This window comes from Ostrinia furnacalis, unplaced genomic scaffold (genome assembly GCF_004193835.3).
Source record: "Ostrinia furnacalis isolate ACB-3 unplaced genomic scaffold, ASM419383v2 OfSCF2600, whole genome shotgun sequence".
In the NCBI taxonomy this organism is placed as follows: domain Eukaryota; kingdom Metazoa; phylum Arthropoda; class Insecta; order Lepidoptera; family Crambidae; genus Ostrinia; species Ostrinia furnacalis.
In genome coordinates, this window is record NW_021132839.1 from 837,280 (window position 1) to 853,461 (window position 16,182).

The following is a 16,182-nucleotide window of genomic DNA, read 5'->3' on the forward strand; positions in this document are numbered from 1 at the left end:
TCGATTTCTGGTCAGTTAAGTGCTAAGACTCTACTTACTATACAATTTTCAGAAGAACTAAGATTGACAAGTTTAAAAGAAAACACATGTATACCTACGTATTCAGTGATTGATCTTACTTCCGAGTTGAAAATAAAATTATTATTTCAATTATTCAAATATCAACACGATGATATATTTGCCTTACTAAAGTTTAAAATTTAATCCAAATTCAATCAACCCGTACTTAAAACTTATTTAACCGCCTCTGTGGTCTAGTGGTAAGACCACCTGCTTCAGACGCAGAGGTCCCGGGTTCGATTCCCAGTGGGGGCAGATTTTTCTGTTCGGTTTGGTTGGTGGTAGGGCCTGTTCCAAGTCCGCCTGGCTAGCTACCACCATCTTACCTAAGTCTGTCGCCATAACAACAATGTTAACAGCATTGTTGTGTTCCGGCAGTTAGATGTAAGATAGCCAGTTCCTCCGTGGTTGAGGATTCCGGGTGAAGCTCGCTTCCACCTTCGGCCTGATCGTCACTTACCATCATGTGAGAAACAGGCCAAGAGCTTCCTCGTTGTGGATAAAAAAAAATGTACTAAACTGAACGCTTCTTTCCTAAGTCGGATAAAGACGAACAAACAAACTCACATAAGCTATTATTTTGCTTTGTATATAGGATTTCATACCGCCCATCGCAATAAAAATATTTTTATTTTCACAGCTTTTGTAGAGTCAGAGATACATGGTTGTTTTCCATTTATATCTTTGCCAACTTCCAAACTAACATTGATCTTGTAGATATTTTTGTATTGTTGTAATTCGACAAAATAAACCATAATTCTTTCCGTCAAGTTGTAATCTTGGCAAATAACTTTCAAGTAAATTACTTAATGTCCATTATGTGAAATCGTGGGTGGACACGTGTGAGTCAGTGGGTCATTTGGGAACAATAGTTCCCAAATGATTTATAATTTGGCACAATAAGTATAAAGATTGGTATTAGCAGTGAAAGTCATTTTGGCTGCTTATTCAATATTACCAAAGTTTCATAAGACTTTCAAAAAGATTACTTAGGTTACTCGTGATTTATTTGTTGTAATGGTTTAGGTCTATCTATATTATGTATATTACTCTATATTATGTATCATCATCACTTCTGCCATAGAACCTCAACTGCTGAACATAGGCCTGCATCCAGCGCCTTCTCGCTACCTTTATGAGGTCGTCGGTCCACCTTGTGGGCAGACGTCCTACGCTGCGCTTTCTGGTAAGCTCTAGCTCTACCTACCACAAAATAAAATCTAGCTGGACATAAATACTGTGTTTGTTGCCTTCTTTAAAAGAAATGGATATTATGTCACAGAGGTCCGACAATGCCTAGTGTGGATGTCAGTATGTATTGTATTAGTTATCTGGCAATAAATACCTACTCGTATTTTCTTTCTATCTTTCGCATTATGTATGTACTTAGGACATGGCTGGGGTCTACATCAATCGTCACATCAATGTAAACACCCCTTTCAGTTGAAATAGGTGCGGTTTTGCAACAGAAATGTCAGTTTTCGATGTGCTCTACATATGATATGTACTAAATATTCTAGGTCTAGGACTATAATAAAAATGCGAGTCTTTGTTTATTACCAACAACAAATTAAAAATAATCTGATAAGGACATTTTCAGTCGTCGGTTAACTCACCACAACCGGTTAGTCGCGTGCGCACATTATTTACTACGCGTTTACGTTTACGTACTTTACGTGCAAGTTTTGCAACGGACGATTAACAATTGGCCAGTTTGTATGTAGGTATGTGTGTTGCACGCAGGCCGAGTGTAGACGGAAAGTGAGGCATTAATTAGACTGACTCATTATGTGCACTTCTGAGACAAATAAAATTAATTTCCGATTCAGTTTCATGCTTGAACACTTTTAAATAATAATAATAAATATCTTTATTTGCATAAAACATGGTTGAAAAAAGTATTTTTTATTACAAATATTTATTAGCGATATAATGTAGTTTCAAATCAAATCAAAATTAGGTGCAGTCAATCAGACTATCCTACCCACGTAAAACATAGAATAGAAAGAGGTTTCTTTGAATGTTCTATCATATGATCCTACCTACATATTTATAACAGCATCATCCCTACCAAAAACCTCTGTATTAACATGTGGTTTGGGCAAAGAGCTCAAAGTAGAAGTCACTTTAGGTACTATTTTACAGATGTTTTTGTAACCTGTCCTGTTAACAGCGGTTACAACAAAAACATTAACTCATTACATACCACCAGTTTATCCAAGCGTACCCGTTGCAATTAGTTCTGGATGAGTCGCAAACTCGCTAGAGGATGGGGGATGGGGCTGCAAGGTCTCTCCCAGGGCCAAGGTTACGATACAAACCGGTCCCCAACGTGAATATGGCTTTAACTGAATTTTAACCTTCTACTACAGTAATAAAGGGCTAATCGTCAACAAAAACACGTCAATTTGAGATAAAATTCATGAATGCTATACTTTAATAGCAGATATCTGTGGAGGCATGTCCAATATTCTGATCTAAACAAAGAACTTTGTATTTCTCACCTGGTAACTCAGTGAACAGCAGTGGACGTCTTTCGGCTGAAACGAACGAATCGAACTCAAAACTCAAAAATTCGGTTTCTTTACTCATGCTCTTGGCGATAATGTTATTCATAATGAATTTAACATTAACTATTTCACTAACTTAAATATCCGCCTGTCTGAAATCTCCAAAGTAGGCCATGATTATAAAAGCTGAAATTCTAAGCCGGTAAACTGTTATGTAATAAAATGTAGTTATAAAAAATTTGCATCAATTTACATTTAGTATGTAAATAAACTAAATTCAGTTCCGGAGAAATGTAGGAACACTTGCAGTGTGTCGATGGTAAATTGCAAATTAATACTGCTTGCAATAAATTATCATGAATATTCTCCCCTATGAATGAATTATCACGGCCTGGTAAAAGATCGGTCTTTTTGGAAGGCCTTTTAAAATCACATCGAACCTAAGCGACATAGACACAAGTAATATGTCATAAATTGTTGTAAGTACGTTTAAGAGTGGTTTAAGTTTCAAACTGCAATTGTGGCGCCCAACGTGTTAAGCGTATAACTGTGCGTACGAGTATAACCAAGGTTTATTCGTCCAAGGGGTGGACCCTTTGAAAAGATCGGAGGGTTCCAGATTCGCAGTAAATACTTATAACTTAATAGATAGAATGACTGTATCGATCGACGGCTTAAAGTGCTCACAGAAGCATTCTATACACTGCGGTAAACTGGCTGATTGCAGCTCGCAATAAAATTAATAAACGAAGAACACCATTATCTATCACTTACAATGAAGTAATTTATCACTTTATGTGTCCAACCTGGGAATCGAACTCTGAACTTTTCGTTCTAAGGTCCTTAAGGCTCTTGTTTAGTTTATCCTTGCATTAATATAGAAAAATATAATTTTCATTGGTTTTCAACCTTACACCATATTAATAAAGTTCAAAATATACTGGCAATAAGACAGCCACCACCAGTAAAGTAAAATATAAAAAATGACGAGATAACTTCGGAACAGTGCGCTGCACTTCTCATTATAAAAAGACAGCACGGTCCGTTGCGTCGCGATGCGCTCCAACGCGTCGCGTGGCCATACTAGCAGTTACCTGCCCCGATCCTATAGGTATTCAAAAGCGATTAAAACTATTCGTTTTGCCTCAAGTAAGTTTATGCCGATCCATCAAGCAAGGTCGAATCATACAAAATGTTCCCGCATTCCTATTTGGAATTTTGAACCCAGAAAAACCTTCAAAATGTGATGACTCTAACCATATCGCCTAGTCCGATATCCTTGTATTCCCTGTTAATCTATACCAAGGCTGCTCAACTCCAGGCCCGCGGGCCACAGTGTGGCCCCCAAAAGAATTTTAAGTGGCCCGCGCATGTACAGTTTGAAAAAAAAAACGCACCAAATAAAAAATCCCACCGAGCACAGTACAAACTTTAAGATCTCTCTGAAGTTAGCTGTCAAAAATGTAGGTGGCCCGTCGTTAACAACTGAATCCACCGTTTGACCCGACTCTTTAAAAGGTTGAGCAGCCTTGATCTATCTATACTATGTATACTAGTGTATATGTATACTTGTATACTAATATTATAAATGCGAAAGTAACTCTGTCTGTCTGTCTGTCTGTCTGTCTCTCTTTCACGCCTAAACCACTGAACCGATTATGATGAAATTTGGCAGGGACATAGTTTGAGTCCCGGGAAAGGGCATAGGATAGTTTTTATCCCGGTTTTTGAAACAGGGACGCGCTTTCTGTGACAGACAAAATTCCACGCGGGCGAAGCCGCGGGCGGAAAGCTAGTATTATACTAAGGGTGGATTCGGCAAGAGTAAATCATTCGATTTCGATCTTATTCGACATTTGACATTATTTCCCATACTGAAACTGTCAATGTACTTACCAGTTATTCCAGGAGTTATTCTCGGATAAAGTTAGATGGAATCGGGCCTAAGTAAAGTAGATTAACCCAATCTCATCTTTCAGGGACAATGGTCCGGTTTGCGAATTGAAATTTTCAATGAAAAGTTCTTAACTTGTAGGAAATTAACACGTAATCGAATCGGCGCGTCGCAATACAGTGTGAGTCACGTTAAAGTGTACATATGAAAATAGATGAAACTAGACCTATTTTTATCGACAAAAATGAGGTCAAAAAATTTTTGAGATTTTTTTTTATTTTTTTATAGAATTTTTTTTCTTCCAATTACTTATTGTAAAGAAAANCCGCTAGTTAGAAATAAGATAAATGACGAATAGTGTGCCCCGTATTTAAACACTTGCAATTGCGGTACTAAAAACTCATCAATCATACGGCAGTACACAAAAGAAGTCACAGTTTCCCGAGGATTAAAAAAATATGGGCCGATTATTCCTTGAGACGAAATAGCGCACCAAACTGTGGTTTTAGGGCAGTGCAAACTTCTGGTGGCGTTCTCTTGGGTTGTTGGGATTCCAAAAACGCATATTCTGTTTACGTACCCTCCGATGTGAAAATGCGCTTCATCGCTAAACAATATGTTTCCAAGCGTTCTGGGAGTTCAAAAAACATTCCAAAGCTGTTCTGGCGTACGTTTACCTCAAAGCATAATCATTTTCATTTAGTTTTTGGACAATTTGCATTTTATAGGGATGCAGCTAAGTTTTTTCTTTAAAGTCATATGCACTGTTGATTTTTTAATCCCCGTAGAAGCGGCAATCTTCCTTATTGATTTCCTAGGATTTCTAATGATTTTTTGGCGCACCTGCATCACACTTTCTGGTGTTGCTGTTGATGTAGACGGTCCCGGTGGATGCCTATTTACCATTGTCCCTTCATCTCGGAATCTTTGCACCCACGTTCTAATAAGTTGCGTACTCGGACTATCAGTTAATCTCCGAATATTAAATCATAAGCAAAAAGCACGACGCGCTTGAATCGGTCGGTGATTCACTGCACAACAGATATTGTTCCACCGCGTCGATCTAGTCCAATGACTCATGGTGTGCTCATGGCGACTGACAATTCCGCAGAGACGTTGCAACTAATACTACCTACCCCGCTCCCCTAACCCCGCTAACTAAAAAGTAACGTTCATTTAAAGTTGAAAAATTTCCGCTGGACACCCTTTATCATTTTCTAGCGTAGTTAGTTCTTTCCTTTTTACCAGGTGAGAGTCTATAAGGAGGTACTGAGATAGGGTTATTGTTATATAAGATTATACTATGTTCTCCTAACAATGTTGTTTGTTAGTGACAAAAACGCTTTCATAATCTGACAAAATATTTATAATCTCAACAGGTATAGAAACATCAGCGGAGCCAATATCTATGTTGGGTCCAGAAAACAGCTCTTGAGGATGTGGGGATGTGTGTGCTCCGCGGTCTCTTTTGCATCAGCCATGATGTACTCCAGATGGGGCGCGAAACCATAAAAAACCGTTCTTGTTCTCTTTATTCGTGGTGCAAGTCGATCGGGATCAGTCGATAGGGGGCGGCTGACTCAGGTAATTTATTGATTCCGGGACACTTAGCCGTTTCTGAGATATTATAGCCACTTCCAGCGTTATCGCAGCATCCCCACCTCGACGTGGAGGGTTTGCGAAGTTGGCGAAATCCTCTTGATACATTTCATGTTCCACGTCTTTATCCATGAATCGAAACTTATACTGAGGTAAATTCAATAGCAGGTGGGCATCCTGAATAAAACCAACACCTAATAGTGTACGGTTGTCAGTGGAGTCGGGCAGAACAACGAAAGTTGTATATACAGATTTGCCTTTCAGGTTGACAGAGGCACTAGTTCTCAGTATGCGTTGCTGCTTTTTGATCCCATCTGCTAGGGTGACCCATACTTCCTCTTCATAGAACTGATGACCTTTGGATAGTAGCTTGTGGTACAAGCTACTCAATGCTTGTCTTGGCGCAGGTATCTATGAAGGCTCTACCCTTTACATCCTCTATCTATGGTGATGAAAACCATCGGTCTAGGTCTTGCGTCGGTGCGTACGTTGACAGCACAAAACCCAATGTATTGCTCTGGAGACGATGACTTTCTCTTTTGCAGGTTCGCACTTGCTTCTTACGACTCCAGGAGCGCCACACCCATAGCAGGAAAAGCGTGGAGTGGAGGGTGATGGTGCTTGGGTGGCAACAAAAATTTTCGATGGGTAGTTGGTGGTGGTGGTTGGTGCTGCAAGGACTTTTGGTCTTCCCCCTTTCGCCCTCCTGCTGCCGCAGGCGCCTTCTGCAGTTGTCGGTGGTATGGCCCGAAAAGTGGCAGAAACTACATTTCTTCTTGGCAGTGTTACGTAGTGGAGGCGGGACCGGTAGATTTTTGGTCGAGCTCACATCAGCCATGAGCTCTTCAACTGCCCTTGCGGCGGCCAACAATTCGTCAAACGAGTGTACGGAGTACGGACCGTCGGATTATTCAATTTGCTCTTTGAATTCTAATGTTTTTGTGCTTCCACTGCAAAAATAGTAGCCTAAGTACTGTTTATATTTTTGAAATATACCTCGCACCTTAAAAACTAGCACATGGTTGCAAAAATCTTTTTCAGCGCTTGTTGTGCCCTTGTCAAAAAATCCAGATAAATTGTCTTCAGTTTTGTTATAGGAAACACCTGGTCCAATCGCCAATTTGTCAAACAACAGATAATTATTTATGGTGTTCAGGCATCTTAGAAACTGTTTTTTAAATTTTCAAAAAAAAATTTCATTGATTCCAGGTCTCAAATTAATGTTGCGAAGTAAGATTTTCAGCGTTTTCTGCTCGGCATAATACACTTCGTGCTTAATAATCGATATGCCTTTGGCGAAGGTTTATACAGAGATAATGCCAAAATTTTGTCATTGTAAAACGCCTTCCTTGTTTTTTTTCCCCGCTTTGGGTTGCTTGCATTTGGCAAAATAGTTTTGCTGACGGTGACAAATTATTGCACATTATTTGAAATGCTGTCGTTTTCATAAGTTTTTTGGCAGCTATGTATTTGCATTTCAACTTCTTTTTCTTATCTTTACATCTCTGTAAGGCTTCGTTACCCTACCTTCAAACCGTTCATGCAGAATATCCATTATGTCGTTCGCTGTGTGGCAAGTAGCGCCATCTTGCTGGAANTATAAAGACAAGTTAGATTTCAAATAAAAACAAAAGATTTTGAAGTAAAATAAGCATTTTAGTTAAAATTAAAATTGTCTCTAACTGTAGCGGAGAATAATGTTGTGGCAGGCCTTTGTTCAAACGATCATAGCAAATGTTGTGATAGGGATAGAGACATGCGATTTTTGGTTTTACAAAGATAATACGATAGAGAATAATACAAAGTAATAAAAACTACCTGTTATAGGGGCATTTTATGGAGAAATTTATAAAATAACCAAAAAAACACGAATTTTAAAGCAGATTTTTTTCAAAAAATATCATTTTTTATTATTTGTTGGCCTTTTTTATGCATTTTATGTATTTTTTTAGTATCGCCTGTTATTTAGCATTATTACTGTTTTTATTTCATCAGGATATACCGCTTAGTTTAAAATTTATTACGTTTTCTTTACAATAAGTAATTGGAAGGAAAAAAATTCTATAAAAAATTAAAAAAAAATCTCAAAAAATTTTTGACCTCTTTTTTGTCGATAAAAATAGGTCTAGTTTCATCTATTTTCATATGTACACTTTAACGTGACTCACACTGTATTATGTGGCAACAATTACTTCTTTCATGATTTTTTCATTTACTCGGAAGTTTAAAAATAAATTTAAAATAATAATCAGTCACTTCAATTAGATTTCTAACATTTATTATTAGCAATAAATAGTTTTCAACTTTTCATACATAAATCGTGAACCCCTATTAATAATGCGATCCTATTTTTTTTACCCGTCACGACGGGTGAAGCCAAAAAGAACGGATATGATTTAATTTTCAGAGTTACATTCAATCTATTGGCCATTCAGCGCGGAAATGCAGCCAGCAATCTGGGCACCATGTCGCGTTGTTTGGACAGCGATTCAGGACGTATTAATTTTTATTTGTATTTTTTTTAATATTTAGCCTAAATCGTAATAATCTGTCATTTCTTATTTAATATTAATGCATATTCATATACATTTATTCACTTTGCAATGTTACAAAAGTTCCAACAATATAGGGTATTGTATTAGGTTCAAGATGTTCAGAATTTAATGCAACAAATTAAAGTAGCATCTAGGTATCTTGATATAATATAGACAAACTTAGTTACAAAACGCACTTTTAGTAACTGTTTTTATTGTGTCGTGTCTTTAAGCCACCTCTTGCGGCCGATCTAGCTGACCTTCAGGTTGCTTGCCCTTAGGGCTAATATCGGGGTCAGGAGCTTTGTCTACGTCATCAAGTTCAAACGGCTCTAACCCTTCACTTGGCGATTACTCAAAACGTTGGATCACATGTCTATAATATAATACTTTTTCGCCGGTATAACAGGTTTTGTGACATTCACCAAGGCATAATGTATTCGACAAACCAGAACGTATTATTCTATTTTTAGGGTTCCTATTTCAAAATGAACCTTTGTGTAAGTGAGTCCATTTGTTAAGCTTTTAGTCAAGGATACGTGAAAATATCAAGATAAGTATCATTTTAAAAAGTGAAAAGGCCTACCTAGACTCACATAGTGAAAATGATATTACGAGAGCGGGGGAAACAAATGTTTGGAGATGGTGGCATACGGAACCCTCAGCATATCCGATGTTTATTATATTAAAAAAATGGTAGATTTCTTGTTTGTTTGTACGAGTACACTTTTGTATCGTTGTTATTTGTTATTTAAAATCTGATCGTTGCAATTACATGCCAATCTTTCCACTGAGAGTTCTTGATTCTACATTTTTGTTAAAAAAGACAAGCAACGGCAAACTGTACCTACATAATTTTTGAAAATGTCATTTTATGGTGACCCGCCCGACACAGTCCGTTTGCTTACTACTATTTAACACTATGTCGATACATAAAATAAGATTATGTACCTACTTAATACATGCATTATGTGAGTGTGAGTTAAGTAGATATGAAGTACATACCTATTTTTATGTTTTACTTGTATTATTAATTTCTCAATCGGCACCTGTCAACAGTGCTTGTTGTAATAAAATAAAATTACAATTGTTGTCACAAACAGTTTAATGTCGCAAATTATTGTCGTGCTTAGTAATTTTTTACTTGAAAAAAGAAAACTAATCTCGTTTCAGTATAGTAGTAAAAGTTATTTAAGAAATGCAAGTAAATCTTCATAAATTAGGTATTTTAGTAGTTTTTTTTAACTATTAGTGTTTTGCAAGTTTTCCTAATAAGTATTTAGGTACTTTTGTTATTTTTATTTTTCATGGTAAATAGAGTTCAATGTCCTTTTTTATAACTTCAGACATTGTTTTATCAAGTTATAATGTCATTGTNGTCATTGTAAGGTTTTATTTACATTAATCTTACATGTTTTTCGACGATTTCTATATAGATTCCAGTAACTCGCACAGTGAGATGCAGTAATTAATGATCTCCATATTGCACCGGGCATTCGACCTTTACGAAACCCTAGCAACATCAAATGTTGCGCTGTCTGGGCTACGCTACGTCAGCGACGGGTCCTTTTATTTGGTCGGATTGTGTCTGACAGACAATCCTCCGAGTGAATGCAAAGTAACGATCACGAACGAGCGGGCACGAAGTCGCTTCGGCACCCGGAGGTTATAAATACGGGTCCGTCGGAAAACGGCGCGTCAGTACCACCTCTCGGATCTGTCGCGACGCCGCTCACGCGTCCGCGCGCCGCCGACGAAAAACAAAACATTGTTATGCGAATCGGTCATTGATTGAATCAAAATAGTGAAATGCCGACGGACGTTATGTCAGCCACCTGTCGAGCGGAGCGCTTCGGCCAAAGTTTCAAGAAGACGCGAGACGCCGAGGTGAAGTCTGGCTTCCTGGTGCTGCTGGGGCCTGGCGGGATGCGGCAGGACGTGCGTGTGGTGGTCTACAGGACGTCGCTCGAGCACTTTGCCGTCATATACCCCAGGAAGAGGCTGACGAAGCCGATCGGCGTGGTCAACCTTCGCAACACGGCTGTGGAAAGGGCAGAATCCAGCACAGGATTTGCTGTCCGGCAGAAGGGATACGACAACACCATATCGGCCAAATTCGTCTGCTCCGAGCGCGACGTGGAGTCTTGGCTGGCGGCGTTCACGTCTCGGTCCTCGCAGTGCCACCACCACGCCAGTCTGCCGGTGCTGTTGGAGGCTGAGGAGAGCTAAGCGCATTACCTAACCGATGTGGTCGGTTCGAGTGATTGATTTGCTGGTTCGCAAGTGTGACCGCCGCGGAACTTCAGAACTGGGCTATGTTTGTTTTGCAATGGGATGCGAAAAAGTGAAAGCTCATTTTTTGCCGGCGCACGAAAGTGTTAGTTCTCCGTAATCATTATGTACCGATACAAAAACGAACGTATAAACGCAGTGAGTCACCGAGTGGTTTAGGAGGTCCGTCAGCATACTGTCTCGGTTATCTTGATGATCTCGCAAGTGTCACGTCGCTGGGACCCGCGTGGACGCTACGAATAGAGCTAAATTACCTAGGCTACCTTTGAAGGTTGCGCTACAGGTATATTTTATTTGCTTTAAATCAAAACTATACGTAATACGTAAATCGAATATACCTAAAGGTATGGAAATAGTTACCCTTACAAAATTAAATATTATATGAGCTTATTTAATACGATTAAATAACTTATAATTCGGTCTAAATGTTAAACATACGACATGAACATGAGTATAAAATTCCGTATGGGAAAATAAAATTATCTCGAATTTTTCTTTGTACCTGTTGAATACCTACATTCCACAAAAAAGGCGAACCAACCAACGATGTTATTTCGTTTTTGATGTACCTAACAACATTTTTTAAGACTCTCAATGTAAATATTTAAACTTTGATACTAGCATGTTGTTTTAGAGGTACCTACTTAGACAATATTGGTGGGTTTACACACTTGCCGATCTCATTAATTATTGTATATTCAGTAATAATGTTACAATCAAAATTACTCGTACTTATAATCCAAACCTATTATTACGTTATTCTATTAATCAACTAAAGTAGGGAAATACCTTTTTAATCTTTGGCAACGTTAAAAATATATTAACTAGCTTACGTATTAAATGCTTATTTGCAAAGTATTAAAATGGTTAATTGAAGATATCAATAATTTTGACTTCATTGTTCAACACAGAGCTGAAAGAAAACGCAATAAACTGGTAATGTCATACTTGCTCGTTTATTCCCTTGCCTAAGTATGATCCATGTAATATAAGTAATAAATAAACCGTTTTTTATTTCCAATTACATTCATAAATCATTTTCGCAAGTTTTTTAATTAACATGACTGATTGTTTTTATCTAGTTTAACAAACAATTACTAGTTAATATAACATAATATTATCTGTAGTATTTTTGTGATCTCTTTTTATGGTACTTCTGTACCTTTATGAAAATGTAAAGGGTCCAAAGGGAGTCCTATGGTGAATGGATGTGATGTCACTCGGCTAGGGAGGGTAAAGAAAAGCTCATATTTATGGTGTGTTCAAGTAATTAAAGTAGGTAAGAATGTGTTCCATACTTATAATAATTGCGATTTGCATGTACTTCGAAGAGGGTGAAACTTTGCCAATTAGTTGCAACTACCAAGTAGGTAATTCATATCGATACCTGTCTGAATATTTAAGTTTGAAAGTTGAATCGAACAAGTTTACTTTAGAATGGAAATTGCTAGAAATTTACTGGTTTTGAACCTTTAAGTGAAATTAGAAAGGGCTGCAATTATTTTTGAGTACTATATTTCTTAAAAAGCCATCGATAGCATAAAGTAACATACAAAAGTCTTTACGTATAGGTTCCTTTACTGGTTTGTGTATTATTAAGATGTCATTTAAAACTTTTCTGACATAGTCATCTAAATAGGAATGAAAATGTATTAATGGAAATTATAGCTTAGACATTGGACCTATTATGAACCCCTGAATGTAATTTCATTGACAAAGACCTAATAATTTCATAATCCTATCCACACCTATCGAACTGGTTCACCAAAGGATAAGCCTTACCTTAGTACTTTTTAACAATTTTAACTTCAATAGTGGGTGTAGTGTGGGCTTTTACACAGATCGGTTCGGTGCTCTGTGGGTGTTACCACAGATGTTAAATATTGCATCTTGCCACCACAGATGTAGTTTCTTCACAATCCAATTACCTACTTACTTGATCGTTTCATCCCAACTAATATTATAAATGCGAAAGTAACTCTGTCTGTCTGTCTGTCTGTCTGTCTGTCTGTCTGTCTGTCTGTCTGTCTGTCTGTCTGTTACGCTTTCCCGCTTAAACCTCGCAACCGATTTTGATGAAATTTGGCATAGAGATAGTTTGAGTCCCGNACACAGATCGGTTCGGTGCTCTGTGGGTGTTACCACAGATGTTAAATATTGCATCTTGCCACCACAGATGTAGTTTCTTCACAATCCAATTACCTACTTACTTGATCGTTTCATAAACCATAAATATACTGGTGTCATTCATGGAAAACTTTGTAAATTATTGCAATATATTTAGGACGGGTCATAGGTATCAGCGGAGATCATTTTAATAAACAAAGTCGTGTCAACTACTTATTTATTACATTATAGTAGGATTAAATTGAGGAGCTAATTACCGATATGCGATGACTCCGCAAAAACTGAAACTTTTTAAAGCATTAGTAAAGACACTACAATTAGTTTCGGTCTTTATTATACAAAATTACAATTGAAGTCGCGAATCTCTCGAAAGTGAACATTTAACACATTATTACCGCCAATGAAATACATTTAACTCGCAAATTACGGACTTTTACGTTGCAAAATTATTCAGACTGAAACATTTCTCAAAAGATTGTCATAGTTTGTAATTATCGTTTTCTTGCTTTCTGTATCTTATTCTTGTGACGTGTTATAATAATTATTAATATAACAACTATTTATGTACGAAAGAATGTAAAAAATCTACTTTCATAAAAAAGACTGGCTCTCACGACAATTCTTCAATTTGAAGACCGTTTTATGAATACAGGCGTCAGGTTTTTTGTAAAACATCGAACTTGGATATTTAAATTTAATAAATAAACAAGTCATTTAACAAAATTATTCATTTCAGATAAAAAAAAAACATGCATCATTCTGACGAGCAAATAAAAATAATGAGTTTATGACTGAAAGTGAGACTTTTTGTGTATTTTTTATAACTTGTAACTAACTCTTATGTTTTAATTATTGTACAGATTTACCGATAACAATACGTAGGTGCAAATTAAATAGCACATTTAAACGTTTTGTCCTATTAATAAAAATTTAGGTACTGTAAGTAACTCTGATTTTGTAACAAACATTTTTTTGTAAGATAAGTCTCAGCTGTTATCATTGTTTTTTCTATCGCGTAGACGGATAGAAAACATTATGTGATATATAAATGTGTGATTGTATAGTTTAGTACTTAATGTATTTAATAAACGAATGATCTGTATATTATTATGTAATGTGTTATTTTATTTGGACGGAGACTGTGGTGGGTAAGTCGTCAATGCTATACCTATGTATTTTTATCAATTACAATCATAGGCTATCGCCTGCCGGGCTAAGATGAGCGCCGTGATGATAGTAGGTACCTATACTTTATCTACGTCAAAATGAATGGGCAAAATCGATAAAATGGCGCGATTTATCGCAGCGTGCCGTGCATCCTAGGCCTACTGAAAATATTTGTAAACTATGTAGAAATTTGCATGATTGTCCCTCTTTACCAATCGCATAGGTACTGTAACTTGGTACCGTATTGTTCGTACTAAATTGTTTGTTTGCTTCCAACTTTCAACGATAAAAATGTATCCTATAAATCGGCTAACACCAAAATTATTTGCACTTGAAACCGGCATTCGACTGCCCCTACGAAAAACCAATAGTAATTAAATATTTCCTCCTTTGTAATTAATGACTGGAAATGGCTGCACTATGATATAAGTAGGCTTGCTCCCAAGGATTTGTAAGTTGGCTAATTCACTTAAAAATACTAATTACATTACGGAAAATGTGTTTTGTGGAGTGCGCGACTGAAGTAGGTCACTGTAATAGTGGATGCAATAATTTTTTATCGACTTCCTTGCAGTAAGCAAATATTGCAATACCGTAAAAAAGCAAACTAAAAAAATATTACGCATTAAAATTGGGCAGTATCCCTTTGAAAAAGTGAATTTTACCTTTTCAATGAGTTTTATTTAGTCGCGTTTATGAATGCGGGCCATTTAGGGTTTCCACATTTTCCACCGAAGCACTTGATGGACAGGTGATGTGTTTGAATAGCTTTGAATAGTCAATCAGATTTCCACATCACCTCTCCGCTCAGCTTTGGAAATCGGTTTGGTTATTCTCTATACCTACCTACATCTCCTGCCTTATCCGCTTTGGTGAAAATCGGGCGGGATTTTTAGTGAAGTGAAGTTTAGGGATTTAGCACAAAATGACTACTTAATCCTAACATTAGTCAAGAAGGAACAACAACAGGAAAATTAGAAGCCAAATAAAGCACATCCTTTGTTATTTTAATCACACAAAGCAACACGTTCCAACTAAAGTTCGTCTTTCACCAATTTAAGTATTTCGTCGTCCTCGTCCGTCCACTCGTCAGGGTTGGAGGTCATCTGCCCGAGCGCCTCCATGCGCCTCTCCATCGTCAGTTTGTCCAGTATGTGCTCCATCTTTATGTGCATGCAGTCGTTGAAGACCGACGCATACTCGCATATCTCGAAAATGCCCTCAACCGCGCCACTGCACTCGCCTATAGCAGCTTTTAACCGCGAGAGCACCTCGCTATCTTCCCCGTAAACTGCTTTATTTACTTCCAGAAGGGCGTTTGCATCAATCTTATTGCGTTTTATGATCGCATTCCGCTTCAGAATGCAAGCGACGAAGCATTTCCCCTGCGCGGTCGACTGCGGTAGCCGCTTCAGAAAGTGCTCGACGTCCAGCATCGAAGCTTTGACCTGCCGGGCGCACTCCGTCAAATTCTTCCTGAACGGCTCCACCTCCTCGTTCATTTTGTTGAAGTTCTCCACGTGTTCCTCTTTGGACATCGGCTGGAATGACACGACGAGGTAAAACGCGGACGCGAACACCAAAAACAGTAATAATGTGATGAAATTCGTGAAAGTCCTATTCATTTCGAGTGTACGCTCCCGCGGCCTCTTCGCTCTGCTAAGCCTCATTGTTTATTGTTATCCGACAGCCACTTTTGAAGTTAATTGATTGTTAGCACGTTACGACTGTTGTAGTTCAGTGTGACGTGGGTTTTAATATTGGATTGATATTGCACAATTAATTGCTGCGTGTAAGTACCTGCCTACAATGCATACGAATGTGGTAATGGTCAAATAAAATTAGAACCCAAAAAAATTACTGTAAAAAAATATTTTACACATTTTCTTCAGGATGTTTATTTTTAAATCTAAATAATTGTTATTAAAAATAAGAAGGTGTTATGGGCTTAACTTATCTAAGTAACAACAAGATGTTTGCTTAGTAAGGCACTCGTAAT

The 16,182-nt window shown here is 37.5% G+C and overlaps 1 protein-coding gene across 1 annotated transcript; it reads right to left on the reverse strand.

Annotated features, from left to right (window-relative positions):
- Positions 1–15,091: 15,091 nt before the first annotated feature.
- Positions 15,092–15,969, reverse strand: Obp2 (odorant-binding protein 2). The gene has a single exon (XM_028309047.1). The coding sequence runs from the start codon at positions 15,851–15,853 to the stop codon at positions 15,218–15,220; it is 636 nt and encodes a 211-aa protein (XP_028164848.1). The 5' UTR covers positions 15,854–15,969; the 3' UTR covers positions 15,092–15,217.
- Positions 15,970–16,182: the final 213 nt, after the last annotated feature.